At 44.1% G+C, this 21263-nt stretch overlaps 1 protein-coding gene across 1 annotated transcript in view; it reads right to left on the bottom strand.

Annotated features, from left to right (window-relative positions):
• Positions 1-21263, bottom strand: part of LOC146855856 (uncharacterized) — a 143867-nt gene that overhangs the window by 49944 nt on the left and 72660 nt on the right. Inside the window, exon 3 of the mRNA XM_085653799.1 lies at positions 15079-16935. Coding sequence (XP_085509925.1) covers positions 15079-16935 — 1857 coding nt within the window. The remainder of the gene's footprint in view (positions 1-15078; positions 16936-21263) is intronic.

Raw genomic sequence — 21263 nt, 5'->3', positions numbered from 1 at the left:
CTTATCCATGCATATGGCTTAGCCACGCATAAGCGTGGTTGAGGCCGTCGGTGTTCTAACTGTCTGAGCAGATGCGCAGGGAGAGGAGCTGGAAGGATCGCGGCAGGATGAAGGACGAGGACGCAGCTTGGTAAGTTGAGCAGGGGTCGGGGGAGGTGGGAGGTTGGGGAGGTTTTAGGGAGAGGCCTGGTTTTAGGTCTCAGGGCAAAGGGCTGGGGTCGAGGTCGTTTTTAGGGCGGGACGAATTTCAGGGCAGGGGGAGGAGGGGCTGTTTTCAAGGCTGGAGGCCACTTTTTAGGGCTCAGAGTGGGGGTGCTGGGCTCGAGGTATTATTTGGGGGCTAGGAGGACAGGTTTTAGGGCTCAGGGTTGTGGTGGGTGATAGGGCTGGAGGGAGTAGATTAAAACACAGGAAGGCCGAATTCTAGGGCTCAGGGCAGAGGGGACTGGGGAGGGATCTTTACAGCACACATATTACCAATCTTGTCTTAACAATACCATTTGTTGTAAAGGCATGCGTGGTAAAGACACGGTAGGTGTAACGACCCCGTGGTGTAGGCATGCATGCTTGTGTCATCCAACCATTCTTTGTAAAAGCAACTGAAGGGAGGCTGGGCAAACATCATCTGTAATTCACAGGTGTGCTGAGCAGATCTGATGGCCACCAAAATCTCGGTTTTCAATGTTAAAAGCCACAATTGTCAGCAAAGCATAGTGCATAGCCTTCAACACAGCCCTCATCAACACAGTTAGAATCAAATTAAGTCACACTGAGGCACAATGAAAGGGGAAGGAGGAAACATGTACAGCTTGAACACAGATGGTTGGTCTAGAAAACAGATATATACCGATCGGTCTGCAACATTGCCGTTAACTGTGCCCATTGCACAACCTTACTGGGCCAATAAAAGTGCAAAGCACAATACATCGGAAAGTGTTACCGTGAATATATAAATATTCTCATTTGCACACCAGGCATCAAAAGTTTTCTATCATCCGGCATAAACAGACTTCGTGGAGGGTGGCATGCCAGAAAGATGATGCCGACCCAGCCTGGCCGCAGGTGAAATGCTGCCCTCACTCATTCTCCAGGCATGCAGGAGGCAGCCCTGGAAGCTGAGATGTAAGGCCTGCCCCTTCAACTGCAAGAGGAGGTCAAGCTTTAACAAGAACAGAAGTAGGGAATCTCAGGTCTACATGTCACATCCTTCTCAACCATTCAGGAGCAACCAGAATAACTGCTGCCGTCCAGCCTTGGAATAACTTTACTCACTGATGGCGCTGAAGTGGGGTTGGCACAGTTTGCTTTAATGAGTCCCATAACTGTCTCGTTGAATGGAAGCAAAGGTTCTGAGGATGCATGGGTCAGCTAGAGGAAGATTTGACTTGACTGCGATACACAAGCAGCAGCAGTCTTTAGGGGCATTCTATCTCAACCTGCACAGAAGTGTCAAGGCCACTACCATGTTAAAGGGCCAGGTAATCTGTCATAACTGTATTGACAGGAGGAGCAAATTGGCTACCTCCCTGCCACCATCATGCAGGATTATATAAGCCATTTGAATGTGGTCGTAATAGCACCTGAAAACGTCATTTAACCTCTGCCAATATTCCATGGGCAATGCTCTAGACTGAGCGTCTACTCTGAATTTAGCTTTTCCTACCAATATTTGCACCTAGAGAGCTTTAGAATGCCCTCTGTTTGTGGAACAAACTCCGAAAGCAGTGTCAGCACCAGTGTGTGTAGAGGGGCTTGTGTGAAAGCAAGGAACTGCTCTAGGTTGGCACCAGGAACATCGGACATGCTGGAAGGAGGGTAGGAGTCAGGACATGAACCAGCACTAGGGGCTGGGTTAGGCGCCAAAGTCAGATTCGGCTATTTAGCCAGAGTGATGTCCCCTAGCTCTGCCTCCGGGGAATGATTTCACTGGTGGTGCCATAAGCAACTTCAGCTTCCAGTCCTTTAATGGCTTTGGAATGCATGCGACCACAATGCTTGTATGGCATGGAGTTGTACTTGTGCCCGAAACACTACAAGCAGACCTTACGGGGGGTTCTGAAATCGATATCTGCTCACAACAGGAGTGGCAGGGCTTAAACCCTGACTTTTTCGAGGGTGAACTGCCTAGAACTCTATAAAGGTTAAGTTTTGTGTGAAAACAATTCACAGTGAGCACCTCAGGATCATCACTGAATGCCGAGGGGAGAAAAGGCACGAATGTTAAGGCACCAGGAGTGAAGGAGCTTTATGACTCCAGTTACGCCAATTCGGGACAGTGACAGGCGTGAACATGTGGCCAATCACCATCTACCGGCAAAAGAGAACCATTGCAAAATTCCGGGTTCAGTCTGGCATTTCTGGATATTCTACATGTGAGGAATCTTCAATAAAAAATAATTCACCACAAATGTAAATTATATCTATAATCAACAAAGTCTCATGCCTAGAAATATTGTTAATCTTACACAAGAAGTCGGTTGCATCTCTCAAGTAAGACAGTAAGCCCACATAAGAAAATAAAAACTTCAAGAAATGTTTATCAATTTTGATCTATTCTCCAAAATGATCCTATTGAATTTACTACTTGCCTAACCAATTGATTGTTGGTATTGTAAGGGCCTCGTATTTTTTTAAGCTACTTGAACTCTTTCGGCTAATAATTCTTCTTCTCATCATTTTTGAGCATGGTAAAATATTATCCAGCAATCTCCATAGTTGTATCCTTCTCAAGTTTCTCCTAGTATTCTCTTAGGCTCAACTGCCTGTGGCTATCTTTGCTATACCTTGTCTCGGTACACAATGTTTTCCCTCTTATACAAGCTTTTATTATCATCAAATCATTGTTGGACAGCCGATTCATTGCTTGCACTTAGATTTATTCATGTTTTAATATATTTTAGATTATTATTGACATTTTTGTTGTTTTTTTCCACCACTTCCTGAAAGAGACAGATTTTAGTCTCTGGTGCCAATTGTTGGCAGAATCTTCTTTTAACATTCAGACCACTATTCTGGTTCATGCCCGTTTCAATTTCCAAAGAGCCCATGCCATCACTTTCATCCGCGCCTCTAGAAAATGGCCTCCTTCCTTGCTTTCCTCTTATCAATAATTTCAACATCTCTAAATGTGTCCTTGTCATTTTCTATGCTTCTCTACTTCCACAACGACCATTCAATTTAAACTTCGATGGAAGTAGCTAGAAGAATTTGGATAAGTTCAATTTTAATTTTTTTGAATATTTGTTTGAATTTATTCTCATAGTTGTTTACATCTGAACAAAAGGATAAGCTACAGTGTTATGTTATAGCATTTTGTAATGCGCACAGGTACTTTTAAGAGTGTCCCGGCGTGAGAGGGAGGGAGGGGGAGAGAGAGAGAGAGAGAGAGAGAGAGAGAGAGAGAGAGAGAGAGAGAGAGAGAGAGAGAGAGAGAGAGAGAGAGAGAGAGAGAGAGAGAGAGAGAGAGAGAGAGAGAGAGATATTAAGTAAACAGAAAGGTTTTAAGTCTCTTCCTAAACATTTTAGGATCCTGAAGGCGGCGTAAGTCAAGAGGGAGGTGGTTCCATGCCACCGCGGCCACGTAAGCAAGGAAGATGCCACCCACCCTTTTAAGGAAGAACCTGGGGGTGCAGGCCATCAGCAGTGTGGAAGAGCGAAGCTGCCTAGTAGGAGCATGGAACTGGAAACGTATCCATAGGTACACTGGGCCGAGCCCAAGGAGGGCAGCATGTGCCATTAACAGGGACTTAAATTTCACCCGTACAATCCATATACACAGATCTATTTCATCATTTTCAAACTGAAGATTTGATCAAGTAGGTGTTCTTCGCTAGTATGCAAGATGACATTTTGGAAACGTATCTTAGTAATATCGCAACTGTATCTTTTTTGTGTATCCAGTTTCTAATATTTTTGTTGCAGAATATGAGCTTTTTCACAAATAGGTTTGTAAATCCTGTCCCGTTCTGTTTGGAGGGTGTACTTTTTGCAATATTTTACTTTGTTCATAAACCCACGGATCAGGACACACATTCTGCTGATGGCTATTTAGTGTTTCTCTATCCTGGAGCCACATTATTCAGGATAAAATCAGGCTAATACTAGGGCCCCAGTCTAATTAAACTAGCAAACTCTGGCACCAGCGTTGACACATCCATTATTTGGCGATTCCTGTATAATTCTAGAAGGTCTTTAACAGCTGTGAATACATAGCTGTAGAAAACATGAAATGTTGGATCTGGATTATTAATCAATAATCACCCCGCTTAATTTCACCCGATGGCTTTAAATGTTCTGGAAAATAAGTTGAACATATGCACCATATCTAAACCCTTGGATTGAGACCACCTCAATCTTATGACACATGACAAACCACTGGACTGTGATGCTTTCTATTCTTTGCACAAGCTTTAAAAACGGATTCACATTACAGCTATATTTTGAAGCAGAAGAAATTTAAAATTTGATGGGGTTTAAATACTGCACCCAATACCCCTTTCATTTTCGCAAGGCTGTGATAGTAATTAATACACAGCACCACTACCACCCTTAGGAAAAGTATGCAAGGGGCAGACGTGGACTACAATTACCCCTACAACGTTTTTTAACGTTCTTCAAATGTTACATACATTCTAAGAAGTTAAGAAAAAGCGGAGCAAAGGCGTTAGAACTGGCTTGTATTTTTGGCAAAAGACAATCGATTTGCCAATACTGCACACTCAGACACAGAGGGATTGTTGGAGAAGGGCCACACATTTTCACTGCTGGGTGGTGAAAGTTACACAGAGAGGCAGCAGAGAGGCATGGGGGCACGCGGAAGGGCAGCCATGTGCCTGGTGGCACGAATAGGGGAGACAAGCAACAAACAGACAGATTTGCAGGGACAGCCGCGGAGGGGGATACAGGGGCAGCAAGGGCGGTAAAGGGGATTAGGGGTGGTAGGCCACACATTGGGTCTGCAGAAGAGTGGGATATAAATAGAGGATGCAGGGGCTCCCAGCGGGACTGCTGAAGAGGAAGGGAGCAGATACAAGGGCTTCATAAGGCTCAAGCACAGAGGGTCTGCTGGGGCAAGGCACCTCTGCACACACAGCTGTTGCACATGCGAATTTAGCTGCCACATAGAAGGCTTCTATATACAGTGGACTGCAGTGGCAATGAAGAGCGGGGCAAAGAGAGACTGCAGGGGTATGGGGCACAACCACCATCATATATCAAGAGAACGAAAATCAGAGAGCAACACATCTACCACCACACTCGCTACGCACCAACCTTTACACAACACACCCTTTCACATGTTCACAACCATAATCATATGCCCATACAACCAACATTATATGCCAACAGTCAAGTCATGATCATATATAAATACACCAATACACCCATCAAATACCAACACACCAACCGTCTATCATCGACCATCAAAGTTCAATACTTTCACCACAATACATCCACTCAACTACATCCACAGTTGTACAGTGAACCAACTAACATGAGCCACCAACACACCCACCATTATACGTTGATATACCCGATAATATATGAATACACAACTAATATCATGTACAAATGCACAAAAAGTACAAGAAAGTTCCCTTAGAAAAATTGATGTTTAAAGCGGGGGTTAAGCTGCCTTCGCAATAAAAACTACACAAACATTATGAATTGTAAAAGTAAGGTCCTACCTTCATATCCTGTCCTCAATTCACTGTATAATATAAATGTATGTATGTTGGTTGCCAACCATGTAGCTTTCAGTGCCATGCTGCACCCATGTGGTGAATGTAGGGTTTCAGTGATGAGCAAAGTAGGTTATGCGATGCATGGCTGTGTGCAGGGAGGACTGTGCAACTCGGTGGCAATTGGTGACAGTGTGCACAGGAGTACTGGAAAATCCCTTCTAATGTGCTCGGTTTGAGTTGAGAGTTTATTTATGTATCTGGGCAAGTATGATTATAATTCTGCATGTGATATGGTCTGTATAATGTATTGTATTCCTGATACTCAAGAGCTTTGGACAGTATTCTACAGATGGTCTCCAACACAGCTGATCTTTGGGATTCTCCATCTAAAGCGCAAGAGTGTGGAGAGGAGTGGTATACTAGGAGAGTTGCTACAGCTTTCTTGAACAAAGAGAATCAAGGATTCAGTGAGAAGATTCGAATCTTAACATCGGTCTTGGTGCCAATAACCTTCATCCAATATTACAAAAGATTATTTTATAAAAAGCGCCAAACCAAGAAAATATTTAGTGCTTGCTAAAGGCCAGCAGAAGAAAGGTAAGGGTCCAAGCAAGCAGAGATTATGGAGGAAGGCAATATGCAAGAAGACCTGCTCAGGGGACAAGATGGAAAGTTTGAAAATTGAAGGTGTCATTTAGCAGTAGCTGAGACAGTCTTGACACATGAAATTGAGAGTGCAGGGACAACCTTATGTGGTGTAAGACGGATCTGCATTTGCGTGTTGCAAAATATGCATATTAATTTAGAGAAAACAGATGCTGATTTTATGTCTCATCTTTTACCATCTTCCCTCCACCCATTACCCTCACTGCCTTCGATAGTTCTCTGGGAGTAAAGTACAGTAAGAAACTGAATGGTTGAAAATTATGACAGAAGAAAAGGAGGGTGGCATCACAAAGTGACCTAGCAGAGTGCTGTTCGGCATTTGATATGTACATGTGATACAAGAGCATAAACTGCCATCAAATATATTTAAAAATAACACTACAATACACAATTTTGGGAGTAAAACGGTGGCAATCATCCTTCACCTGGATCAGGAGATAGTGAACAAATATGTACTTTTATGCAACCATGTAACTAGCAAGATATGGTATGATCTGCCTATGTGTAGTGGAGAGAACAAAACATGCAAAACATGAACAGCATTCTACGATGCCAGTTTGGTTCATGTTTATACGAACATACACATTTTCATCTCTCTCTGTAGTGAAAGATGCTGCTTGGCTTTTATTAGACCTTCCAAGACCGGAATTAATCTCTGATCACCTGAGAAACTTACACTTGCTTCAGGTGTGTTTACAAATTAATTTTAAATGCCTGCTTATTACCTTACGGGCAGTTCATAACAGATGTCCACTTTATTTAAGGGACAGAATTTGAGCACACCATCCAACAAGATCTCTCAGATCTTACGACATGCTCGAATGGGATTCTGGGGAGGGCGGGCACTTTTTCCTTCTGAGCCCCTAGACTTCAATTTTCACTTGAAATTCGTATATCTCCCAGTGAACAGACCCTTATAAAAAAAGTTTTTAAAAAAATGAAACCCAGGTTATTCCAGTCATGGTAATTAGAACTGTATTGGTCTCTTTATTCTTTATACATAGTGACGGGCATCTGTTAAACAGCGGTGATCTCTATAAATTATTCATTCAGTGGGGCTGATATGAGCATCAATGATTAGCTGAGCAGGAGCTCTCCTGAGAAGCTCCAGGGCCTGGGATCACAAATCTGTGAAAATCCCTGTCTATGCCCCCCATCCATCCTCCTGCTCTCCACTGGACCACAGATGAAAACATCAGCAACTTTATACGGACCAACGACAGCCGAATAACCAACACCCCTGGCAAAATCTTACCGAAAACCACCTGGACTAGCCGACGCTTCTCTGTAGCCCACCGTGGCCTCGTTTGAGGGGTTTGGGGCTTGTCTCTCCCTAGGCGACGACCACCCCCTGCTCCTTGGACTGCATCGAAGACTGCGCCCTCCTTCTGCTGGCATGACCCAAGACAAGGTCTGAACGTGAGAACCGCGAGGAACGCTGGCGTCGCCGTTTTTGAAAGAGTGGAAAGGTAAGCGTTGTGACACTGTCCGAGAGAACGCATCCCTCGCCAGTCCACATACCACGTTCCCATAGCGGCGACAGGAATCACAGCCCTCCTTATTCTGATGAGACAAGGTAGAGACGCGACTTGAACCCCGGAACACAAGCCGATCATGACCATATGCACGTAATGACGAGGAGGGTGAACCTCTATCTCCGTGGGGGTGAACTCGCCCCACACCGCCCTCGTGATGGAGCTCGAAGAGACTCTCCGGGTCTTCCATTAAAGTTCCGCGATCGGGGAGACTATGGAGGTCTGACCCGCTACTACCTGCCCCGGAGCTGCTGAGCTAGATGCGGCGTCCAATACCGTGACTCAGCCGAATACTCCCAGACTGGTGGGACGGACACCGGCTGACGTAGCAAAATACACGGCCCTGGCGATTAGAAACCTCTCTGGGAAATTATGTACTCTGCTGCACGGCGAGCCCTGAACTTAAAGTTTGAATCCCTCAAAAGGCGGATGACCGGTTTGCTGCAGACATTGCCGCTGCCCGCTTCCCCCGGTAACGAGCACACAGGAACTCTAGCCCGAAACAACTTTTCAGCAGGGAAAAAAAGTCACCGCGCCTGTGCGCTGAGCCTTGTCGTCGCCTTGTGACCTGCCATAACACAAAATAATAAAAACCTCCCCGAGTTCTGAGGGGTTTGACCCGCTACAACCTGCCGCGGAGCTAGATACGGCGCACAGAGCTGTGACTCAGCTGAGTACTCCCAGACTGGTGAGACGGACACCGGCAGGCGTGGCGGAATGTACGGCCCCGGTGATTGAGAAGCCTCACTGGGAATTGCGGCCGAAGGCGGCATGACGTCCTGACTCTGCCCCGATATTCCGAGAAATTCAAAGCTAATGCACTCTGCAACTTGGTTTCACTTTTCTTGCTCCCCTCGCCTATGTGACCTCTGAAGCTCCCCCTGCCCCGATGGGAATGAAGGTTGCATTGCCCGCCTAAATGTGCGGCCAGCTCCTCACATCGCCACTTTCCACTCATGTGACTGTCTCATAAGGTTTGTGATTATATCCCCTGGTGCCCATTTTGTATTGAACTGAGTGAACTGTGGGGTCATCAATTGGACTCCTACAAGCCCCTGTAGAACCAGGAAATAAAAAAAGGACTTCTGATACACCGTCTTTTTGGTGGCCATCTTTGAGTGGAGCTTCCCCTCGTTTAACCCTATCCGAACAGAGCTTCATAACCAGAAAAAAAAAAATAACCTGTGATTCTAATTTATATTCAAAACCGTAATTTGTGATATTACAATTCTAATACTCTATGCTCCACTATGCTCATGACATCTCATATTTCTGATCAATTAACTCTATTACGCCTGATTTTTGCTCATCACACCTCCGGGCTTTTGAACCACCTTAGCTATGCCCGCATTCACTATTACTACCTACCCACACCACTCGAATATGTATGACAGCATTTAAACCCCCCCCCCCCCAAATTTGTTCTTTGCTAACTATCTACTGGATACCTCATCCTTATTTACCCCACGCAACTAAGCAGACCCACACTTCCTTACCTAACGCTAGCCAAAACCTATTGATCATCCTTATTGAATTTACCTCATTCTCCGATAGTCCCACTCGTCCATAGTCTCTAATTGAATACTGCTAACTGATGCTAATTTATTTATGTATTTATGCTCTATGTGCATTCATAATGATCTACCTCATAATATGTCCCTAATACTACACTGCTTGCCAATACATATTACTGCACTCATACTTTCTCCTCGTTAGCCTTCACTGACTGCTCTATTTTGTCACACAGAGTCATTTACCCACCATGCCTCCCCTCAACCATACCACTATGACATGGGACTCCCCCATCACTAGACATGGCCCCAACTCTTGGTCCATCCTTTACCCCCAAAACCTTTCCAAAAATGGCAAGAAAAACTTTAAACACAAACTTTTGCTTCACCACCAAGAAACCCTTTTTGCCGACAACTACATTAGCCTAACCGCCAACATAAAAACAAATTACATCTTCTACTCCAAACGTCCCTCTAAATGGAAAAGTATCTTTCTCCACCACCTTCCGATATCAAACTCCTGCAAAATCCCTTACGGCTTGAAACTATCCACCACTCCTTCACACACTTTCTCTGGCAAAGTTGACATCTCCATCTTTAAATCAGGAAATATCCTTATACAAGCCACCGAGAACCACCTTGGCATTTTTGAACACCACTTCTACTCCCTATCCCAATACCTTCTACCTACACATACCTCTAACCCCCCAGCCCCCCTAACGCAAGATATCTCCTCACCCCTTCTCACCCCGGCCCCTACCGACCCACTCCCTGATCCTACACCCAACAATGAAACCCACAATACCCTGTTACATTCTCCACCAGCCTCAGCAACATCTTCTCCTCCCCACGACTTTAATCTACCTCCCACAGCCAACCAAACCCCCCCAATTCCACATCTACCCTGCAACCCTAACACACTCCACTTGCCTCCCCCTGGCTTCCCACCCCACTCACACACCAATCTGCCATCCACGAAAAACAAAGAACAGACACCCCCCCGCCACGACCTTCACAACCCCCACTCCCATCCTCATGACTTCCCACCTCAACCACACCCTAAACCGTCATCCTTGACTAATAAAGAACATACCCCCCTCACCCGTGACCTTCTTCTCCCCCTCCCTAACACACTCCACCTGCCTCCCCCTGGCTTCCCACCCCACTCACACACCAATGAGTCATCCACGAAAAACAAAGAACAGACCCCCCCCCCGCCACGACCTCCACAACCCCCACTCCCATCCTCCTGGCTTCCCACTCCATCCCCACCCCAAACCACCATCCTTGACTAACAAAGAACATACCCCCCTCATCCATGACCTTCTTGCCCCCCTCCCTATCTCACTTCTCTCCCAATCTCTTCTCAATATAGAACTCCACCTCTCAACCCTGGTACTAGAGCTCTCTTCACTCAGAAACGAAATTAACTCCCTCTCTGCAAGAATCCCTTCTAATCATTACCATCTTTTGGAATCTGCTCAATCTGAGGCCACACTCCCTCCCCAAGGGAATGCCTCCCCGTACTTCAATCCTCTATCTATACCGACCTGCAACACTGGCTTTCTCAGTTCACCCATCTCTCCGAACCATTTCCCTGATCCTGACCTCCACGACCCAAATAAAATACACTCCCTTACCACCTCGACAACCAACACCCTCCCCCCACATCCCTCCATTCCTGTGATCATAAGCACAAGAAGAACCTCGTCCTCCTCAGCCTCACCTAGACCCCCGCAACATCTCTCCGTCATCCACCCCTCCTCCTCCCCCCCCCAAACAACTGACCCTAAACTCCTTAACTGCATGCTGGTTAACTGCCGATCGGCAGCCTGTCATGCTACAGATATCGCTGAAAGCATCCTTAGTGAAGGCATTGACATAGCCTTTCTTACTGAAACCTGGCTCAATGCCCACTCAACATCTATACTCGACCTGCTCTCTCCACCCGGCTACTCCATCCTTAGAAAAGACAGGCTTAATAAAATCGGAGGGGGACTCGCCATAATCTATAAAGAAGAACTTCAACTCTTGCCTGTCCAACACCCTGACCTCACTACTTTTGAATACCTTGGTGCTGATCTTATAACTCACGGATCACCCCCTATCCGCCTACATACCATCTACCACCCCCCTGGAGACCCTCTATCCTTTGTGGAAGAACTATCTGATTTTCTCACTTAATCATCGTCTACTAAATCTAGAAACCTCTTCCTCGGAGACTTTAACCTCCACTGGAATAAAAACGATGACCCCTCGGTTAAACTCATCCAGGACTTACTTGACATCAATAACTTAGAACAGCTCTGCCATGCCCCAACACACACCAAAGGAGCCACCCTTGACGCTATCATCACTAACAAGGAACTGGCTTCCCTCTCCCACATCATCCCCATCGACTGGTCCGACCACCACCTCGTCCTCTTCACGATTAACAGCTTTGTACAACCACCATACATTAACGCCCCCAACTAAAAAAAACTAACTAGAAATCTCCACCGCATCCCCCCAGGCCAACTGGAGAATAAAATTAAAGCTCACCTAAACCTTCCTCCTCCCTCCCAAAACGCTAATGACCTTACAGAACACTATAACAAATCAATTGGTGATGTTCTTGACGAAATTGCTCCTGCCAAATTAAAACAGTTGAAACGTAACCCCTCCAAGTCCTGGTTCAATAGCGACCTAAACAGTGAAAGACGCGCTCTTAGACAGACAGAACGCTCCTGGAGGCAGCAACCCTCCACCTCAAACCTTAGCCTCCTCAGAACCGCAAGAACAAACTACAAAAAACACATCTTTAAGGAAAAGACTTCCTTCTTCCGTTCGCAGCTTGACCGGGCAAGAAACCGACCTAGAGAACTATTTAGCATTGTCAAAAGCCAAACGGCCTCAGCACCACCCAAACTTATGGCTACGAACGAGAGATGTGAAGAAATCGCAAGCTTCTTCTCTGATAAAATCAACAAGATTGAACAATCCTTCATTGTAACGCCCCACCTTGACGACCAGACACCCTACTCTAATATCCCCCCTATCTCTCCTCCCTCTCTTCACCTTCCCCCGGACTCTTCCCAACATCCCCCCTTCAACATTTCTCATGAACCTGACTACATCGCCCCCCCAACCAAAAAATAATGCATTCTGGAGTAATTTCTGTCCAGTCACGGAACGGGATGTCTTCAACATCATCTCCAAACTTAAACCTTCTTCTCATACCAACGATCCCCTTCCAGCCTACCTTGTTCAGGACCTCAAGCACATCATCGCTCCGTTTTGGACCACTATCATCAACTCCTCCCTCACTACTGGCAATGTCCCTGCCTCCATCCAACTAGGACAAATTACCCCCACCATCAAAAATGCCACAGCTGACCCCAATGACTTAAACAATCTACGCCCTATTTCTAACCTTCCTTTCCTATCCAAGGCCCTAGAAAAATGCGCTCTGCTCCAGTTAAACAAACACATTGAATCATTCAACCTCCTGGACCCTTTACAATCAGGCTTTCGAAAGGGATGCAGCACAGAAACAGCTATGCTCAACATAGTCGATGACATCCACCACTCTCTAGACAAAGGTGAATCCTCCATCCTCATCCTTCTCGACCTCTCTGCAGCCTTTGATACTGTCAATCATAATGTCTTACTCAACATTCTCAAAGACCGTTTTGGTCTAAATGGCGCTGTACTGAAATGGTTCACCTCCTTCCTCAAACATAGAACCCAACAAACTAAAATCAGCGACTGTCTTTCCAAACCTCTACCTGTCACCTTGGGGGTCCCCCAGGGCTCTATTCTCTCCCCCACTCTTTTCAACCTCTTCATGGAACCACTCACACTCATTCTTAAGCAAGCTAAGATCAGCTACCACCTCTATGCCGATGACACCCAACTTTACTATAAGATCAAATCCCATTCAGATGTCTTGCACCTTAACATTGCTTTGTCTAAGATCCAATCCTGGTTCCACCACAACCACCTTAAATTAAACCCTAAGAAAACAGAAATCATTCTCTTCTCCCCCAAAAGCAACCCTCTCCCTGTCCTACAGTGGATCCCTGACATCAAAGCTCTTAACTGCTCTCTCTCCGTCTCGAGCTCAATCAAGTCCCTTGGCATTAGCATAGACCAGAACCTCAGTCTTACTCCCCATAAAAAAAACTCGGCAAAAGGCGCCCTCTTCACACTGCACCATCTTAAAAAAATTAAACCCTTCATTCCTGCTGATGACTTTAAATCAGTGGTACAATCATTGGTCCTTTCTAAACTTGATTACGGTAATGCGACTCTCTCTGGAACTCCCAAAGTCCATCTTGCCCCGATCAAATCCGTTCTCAACCTCGCTGCCAGGCTTATCACTGACTGCAAACGGTTTGATCACATCTCCCCCGTCCTCAAAGACCTTAAATGGCTCCCTATTGAAGGTAGATCCACTTACAAGACTGCATGCATCACGCACAAAGCCCTCCATCAAAACACCCCATCATACCTCTCTGATAAACTCCACAAGTCAGGATGCACCAGAAATTTGAGGAGCACCAATGCTCTCATCCTTATCCCACCCTTATTGAAAAAGAAAGCTACTCAATCTCGCTCTTTCTCTGGAAATGCGCCTACCGTATGGAATGCTCTTCCCAAGGAACTACGGTGCAACCCCTCCTACCCCAGCTTCAAAAAAGACCTCAAACTGCTCCTTCTCAACAAATACTGGGGTCCTTAATTGACTGTCACTGTTTTTTATGCTTACCCCTGCCCCCACTCTCTCATTTAGAACCTTCTCTCCCCCGTTTTTTTCATACATTACGTCCTTCCGATCCTTTATTACCCTGCTCCCTCCCTCCTTCCCCCTTCTAATAATTAAAATTTGTTTTTCCACCAGGCCTATTCATCATTGCCATGCTGCTAGACTTATGACATATTTGTTAACATTTACCTCATTTTAAACAAACCACTATGTGCCTTGTTTTCTTGACTTATGTGTATAAAGTTATATTGAATTGCTGTTTTTTACCTAATCATGTAAAGCGCTCTGATACTCTTGGGTCCAGCCAGCGCTATATAAAACCTTTTTTTAAATAAATAATAACTGACAGATGGGATGTCACAAACTTCAAACTCAGATAATCAAAATGAAAGAAAATTAGACTCCGACTAGTTGTTAGAGAGGAGTGGTTTCACCCATAAGACTTAAATATTAAATTTTTTCAAGTTTGATTTTTGAACCAAAGCCTGACTTATTTGCGACTTGTCCAACTCTCTCAGAATGTTCACTTGGAGAAATTTGGACTAAAAATTGGAGGATACTCCTGTGATGTTCTAGAATACAATTCATAAGTTCCCACAGAAAAATATTTTCATAACTACAGCAATAGACGTCTGACAGATGGAATTATCGAGCAACGCCGCTTGCAAATCTATGTGTACTAAACGAAAGTGGTGAGATGAATTCTATTGTATTGGTTCGGGGTTTCTTAAGTCAAGGACAGTTTATGACAGTGACTAAAATGTGTTCACAGTAGTTCAAAGGAACTGCATACTGCTGGGTTATGCAATTCATTTCTTTTTTTGCCCACTTGTGACAGCGGTATGCTATAACAATAATTCTGACGGCATAGAGGAAGGACCTGAGCGAGCGAATAGCCTAACAAACACAAAGAAATTCCTGCTTCGACACAGACTCACCTGTATGTGTTCGTTCATGTGCAATCAGCTTTGACGAACTAACAAAACTCTTTCCACATTGAGCACATTTAAATGGCTTTTCCCCTGTGTGAGTTCTCCGATGGATAATCAGATTGGAATTTCGACTGAAAGTCTTCCCACACTCAGCACATGTGTGTGATTTGTTGGGGGATGTGGTACTCTGGAGTAAAGTGGGGCTTGTGGATGAACCAATAACGTTTTCACATTCATTGATTAAGTCTGGTTCACTTGTTGTAGGGCTGTTTTGCATCTTATGGGTCTTATTCAGTCTTTCACATGGCTCTTCTTGATCTGATAACTGAATGAGAACTTTGGAGACTTTGGATGCAGCTTCAACAAGTTCCAGTTGTAAAGTATACTCCTCGTGATCTTCCTCTAAACACTGGTTAGTAGGCTGAACCTGGTGTTTTGCAAATTCTCCACGATACACAACCAAGCAATGGTCACTGGAGTCTGCCTCTGGTTCTTCACAATATTTAGTCACACATCTATAACTAGGTTCAGCATATTTTTCCTGATTCTTCTCACTGTATTCATTACTGTCATCAACCTCTTGTTTAATATATTCATGGTACACACCTGCAGCTCCAGTATTACTTGCAAGCTTTAGTTCTGAAAGTGCTTCATGATACACTGCTATACATTTACTGCTAGGTCCAACCTCTGGCTCTACATATGCCACACGACAAATCCTCATACAATCACCTCCAAGATCAGGGCCTGCTTCTTTACAACATACAGCAAAACTTTCACTCTTGGAATCAGGTTGTACATAGTCCTGAACCTTTTGTAGAAAAGCGTTTCTAGTTTCTGTGCTACTTTCAGCATTTTCGATGGGGTTGATCTCTACACAGGTGATATGGAGCTCAGAATAGCCATCTCGATCTCCTTCCACGCCCCTCTTGCTGTTTTCAGACTCTGGTTCATCATATTCTTTCCGACTGCTATCAATTTCACCTATAAGTCTTTCAGTCTTGGGTTCAAGTAGTAGTTGTGATTCTCTGCACAAATGTCCATTCTTGGGTGGATTGTGCTGGTCTGCATATTCTTCAAGTTCCCTTACCACATAAATTGTTCTGGATTCAGCCTCTGCATGTTCCTGAGATTCCACCTCTGGTTGGTTGTTACTGAGTTCAGTATTAGGATTTGCACAGTACTGGTGTTCTACTTCATGGGGAGTGCGTTCAATATCTGGTTCAGCACTATATTGGCGACATTTACTGGCTTCAGTTTCAGGTTCTGCACAATATTGGTGTTCCATGTCCTGCTGTCTTCTATTGGGTTCATTTTCAGGAGCTGCAAAATATTGGTGTTCCTGGTCCTGGCTTCTGAGACCATTATCAGGTTCTGTAAAATATTGGTGCTCTGCCTCCTGGTCTCTGGAGCTAGGTTCCAGCTCGACTTCAGCACAATACTGATGTTCTTCTTGATGTCTATGTCTAGTCTCAACCTCAGGTTCTGCACAATACTGGTGTTCCACCTGCAAGGGTCTATTAATGGGTTCAGGTTGAGCACAATATTGGTGTTCCACAGCCTGCTGTTTGTTATAAAGTGGACTCTCGGCTTCTGCACAATACTGGTGTTCCACAGTGTGGAGTCGTTTAGAGGACTCAGATTCTGACTCAGCGCAATACTGGTGTTCTACATCCTGGAGTCTATTGTGTTCGCTTAGGGGCTGTGCACAATATTGGTGTTCAGCCTCCTGGTTTTCCCCAGCCTGGTAGTGGTTACGGAGTTCCTCTTGCTGCACACAATGTCTTTGGAACTCACTTTTGTTACAAGGAGCTGCACAGTGCTGTAGTTTACTTTCCAATTGTTGGTCATCACATTTAATTTCTGCAAGTTAAGAGAAGATTTAGACATCAATTCATGCCTTCAATATATTGTCCAAATGTTAAATCAGTAAAGCAAAGGCAGGCAAAACATGAATGCAATTAATTGATTAATTCAAAAAGTATGCCATCAATTAAAGCTTTGTAAAACAAAGGTTTGGTTACACTATAAAGCTGCGGAATAACAATACCAGGAAATATAACTAAACAATGTTATATACTGGAAAAAAGACGAGATGAAAACAGAACAAAGGAAATGTTACACTCCACAAAAAAGTGTGTAAAACATTTGAATTACTCGTGGTTTCCTTATTTTCTTGTGGACATGGAAGACACTAATCAGACTATGTTTTCAATGGAACCTTGGACTATAAACGCACTCGCATGTTCTCCAACAAAAATAAGACTACAAAGAAAAATGTTAGATTCCTATGAAGATAATGAAAGGAAAATATGTTACTTACCTGTAACACTAGTTCTGGAGCACTATATCTTGCTTAGATTCACAAGCAACTTCATTAGAAACATTTTTTTCAATAAAACAAAAAATGAAATGGACACAGGTAGTCCTCAATGAGCAGGACAGGAAACAAAGAATCCTTTGTCATGATCAACGGCTCATCGGATCAATCTGTCATTTAAGCTTGAAGAGGCTGGCCACGGTGCATTAGTCTATAAAAGGTTAAGAGCTGCAAAAGTAATCTTGCAAACAACTTATTTTCTGTAGCGTTAATCTCTTGTAGATTCACACTGTTTCACCTCATACTAAGCAGTACACAGCAATGAGAAAAGAAGCAAAGGAAAATATCTTTAACTCATGGTACTCACGTCCACCACTGCTGTGAACGCCCGCTGTTATCTTGGCTGAAGCTTCAGCTCACGCCCACAGAGGTTCGCTATAAGGACGAACTTCTCAAAAAGACAAAATTGACCCCTCTTTTTTGGATTGAGTCCAATCCATTCTATTGCTACGGTACTTTATAGGATACACCTAGGACTGTCACCCACACTATAGAGTAGATTAGGTTCTTTTGTTTGTCCCAATCCCCGGTCCTGAAGAAAAGCCACACATCCAGTTGGAGTAATTTAGGCGTGAAACACGTAGATCTTTTAATCCACTTTCACTCGTCATCTCACGTTTGTAGCTGTAACAGGTTGAATTTGTCCTGCCAGCCAAGATTCAAGTAGTCTTTTTTTAACCATAGCACAGTGTCCAGTCAATAAAGGTTTCCTGGATCACAGTAGCTATTTTTGCTTTCACTCATACGTACTACACCCACTCTACTTACTATCTCACGCCCCACCACCCATACACATTGGGCCTCCTGGTGTGTTTATCTAAAGACCTCTGGCAAAGAGCCCCCCTGAGGGCCCGTTGGGCATTGCAGAGCCGGCCCAATGAGGAGCTGCCCTATAATGAAGCAGGACGCCTCTCGGGGTGTGTGAGGGCCCTTGCTCCTTATTGGAGCTCTCCCCTTTCTGATCCTTCACCCACCTGGGTTCCCCCTCTCCCTCCATGCTTTGACCTCCCCTTCCCTTTAGGAACTGCATACTTCTACTTTGATCCACTTGTCCTTGGGCATGTATGCTGGACCTGCCTCTGAAAAACCCTTGTTCCTTTATTATTGATTATTACAAAGTCTAGACAGTCAGTTCTTTTGAGCAGCGTTAGGGTCTGTACCAGGAATTGTTAAGGCTACAATGCCACTTGCAATGTGAATTGTTATTTTTGTAACCACTATCTTCAGGTGAAATTAAACATATTTACAAAGTGTTACCAGCCCAATTTGAATTAAGTGGCCACTCGTAACGAAGGCCCCAATATTTAATTGATAAAGAATACAGGTGAATTTATGAGAAAAAAAATATGTAATAACTGCACAATCCGGAGTTGAATCAAGTTGTAATACTAGTTTAATTGCAAGAAGGCTCTGCTCCTTATTGGTTACGCTGTTGTATATTCATTCATCTTCAATCATCATGTAATTTCTAAGATTATCTGTTCTGGTGTTTATGATTAATATTCCCTCAGCACCTGGCCATTCTTCAACAGCATAAAGACATTTCTCAACTATAGACGCCTTTTTGACAGTAAAGGCATTAACAGTGCAAAATTATGGTTCTGGCCACTATTAGCAATCCGTTCCAGCAGATGTGCTCGGGATGCATTGGACACTCAATCCCTTGCAGACAAGCGCATGCTGTTTTGCATCATAAATAAATCCACCATAACTCCCAATAAAATAGGCCTTGGTTATCTACATTTAGGGCATTTAGCCTAACTTTTATCCAGGGCCACTTTTACGCAGCAGGAGAGAATCAAATTATACGGCAGTGACGAGTACATTATACTGCAAGAAAAGGCAAATTATGCGGCACATTTTGGGATAGTATTGCTTCATTGTCTTGATATTTTTAAATTTAAGACAGTCTGGGCATTAGTTGCAACTCATTAGTACCAGTTTAACACCTAAACACTGCTATAAGCTACAGTAAGGTGACCAGTCAACCTTTGCAAAGGGCCTCCCACTGCGTGGCAACACGTGTCGCTGCGTTTTTAGTAACTTTTGAACTGTTTAAGCTAGAAACAAAGTTTGTTTTTGTTAAAATCTGCAGATTCCCCAAGAGATTGTGGATTATGTGGCAAATTTATAACTATGCGAAACTTGCCGAGGCTGCACAATCGCATAATTCCAGTGGCCTTGCTTTTATTCCCCATTTCTCTACAGAAGAAGCAGGTTTATATACATTCTTTGCAATTTCTTAAACTGAAATAATTTGAACCTTGCATTTGAGGATCCATAGTTTGTAGACACTACATTTTGACATGGTTTTAAGTTTTTTCATTCTCCAGTAGGTATATTCAAAACAATTGTTATATTCCTCGTCTCTTTTCCGAAGGTCGAATTAACATTCTGAGAGTTAAAAAAACCACCTGCAATAGAGCAAAAACTTTGAAAACCGGTGAGGAATTCCCGATAAAAAAGCAGAAAAGGGCAAAGTTTCAGAAGAGTACTAACGACTGGTGGTAGAATCCAGAGGGTCAAGAGAGAGGTAGATGTTCATAGTAATTGTAACCTCCTGAACCAACTACAGAGGGAATAAAAGTTGGACAAAACAGCAAATCTTCAAAACAGTTTAAGGGCATCAGACCATCCTCAAACATTACACAAATCATGGTAGGTGCAATATACTTACTCCAGAAAAAGACATAGCCTCCAGTTAATACAAGGTTAGAAACTAAAAATGTTCGGATACCACTTTGTTGGGTAGCTACCAGGGAGGGAGGCCAATCATGATTAAGTGTTAAACTGTTAAATATTTAGAACAATCTTGTGAGTGAGCAATCTGTGGCAGGCCTGATTCAGGTGGTTGTGATCAGCCATGGTCCTCTCAGCTCTGTCCCGGTCTCTTGCTTCGCTCAATGCTTTCCAAGAGCAGGGGATGTCTCCCCATCTGTTTTATTTCTTCATTTTGGAGGTGCTTTAAAAATGCAGGAAATGTACTTTGTTCAACTCTCACTTCCGCTCAGAGCCAGCCGCTGCCTCCTGTTACTCAAACTCTAGCTAGCAACATGGGGATTTTACCTGAGTCAACAGCATCTCATGGCTACAGAGTATGGACACTCAACCAACTGAATTACAGCGTTTGCTATACAAGGGAGTCAATGATAGTATGCATTTAAACGTGGAAGGTGTTAACCTGAAATTCCTATGCTACTTGTTGACAATGTTTTTAGCCATGATGCACAGCAATTAAAAAAAAAAAAGCCAAAAGGTCATATAGACAAGACCTGTTGGATTTGCCAATGCTTGTTTTCACAGAGCCATCTTAATACTTTCCTGAATACTGAGCGTTACTCCAGTATTCTCAAACCTGCATCACATCTGACTGCTGCGTCTGTGAAACTCGGCACTGCTGGACGTGGCAGCCTCGGAGGACTTCACTGGTATATTTTAGTAACCCAAGCAGCCATTGACTAAGGAGGAAATGAGGCATAAGGACAGCAGATGAAGACTTTGGAACTAGGGAACCAGGTGCAAGGGAAAACAAAAGAAGCAGCCACCATTTTGTTTAGAAAGCTTCAGGATAGAAGGAGGAATGGCCACATAGTTGTCTCCATGTTGGATCTCTGTGACTCATGTTCTGCACCCTCTGATCTCCCAAACCATGTCTGCTTGTGGTCCCAAAGTCCTCCGCAAGCAGGAGACTCCCATTCTGCCTGCCTTAAAAGTTAGAGCCAGCACCATCATACAACCGGCAATGAAATGGCAACGAGCATTTTCTTGTGGCTTAGGGCCATATGTAGGAAGCCAAATACCGGTCGGTAAC

Source organism: Triturus cristatus, chromosome 4_1, assembly GCF_964204655.1.
Source record: "Triturus cristatus chromosome 4_1, aTriCri1.1, whole genome shotgun sequence".
NCBI classification, from domain to species: domain Eukaryota; kingdom Metazoa; phylum Chordata; class Amphibia; order Caudata; family Salamandridae; genus Triturus; species Triturus cristatus.
Note: the sequence above shows the minus strand (reverse complement) of the source record. Positions and strands in the feature narration are given on the sequence as shown.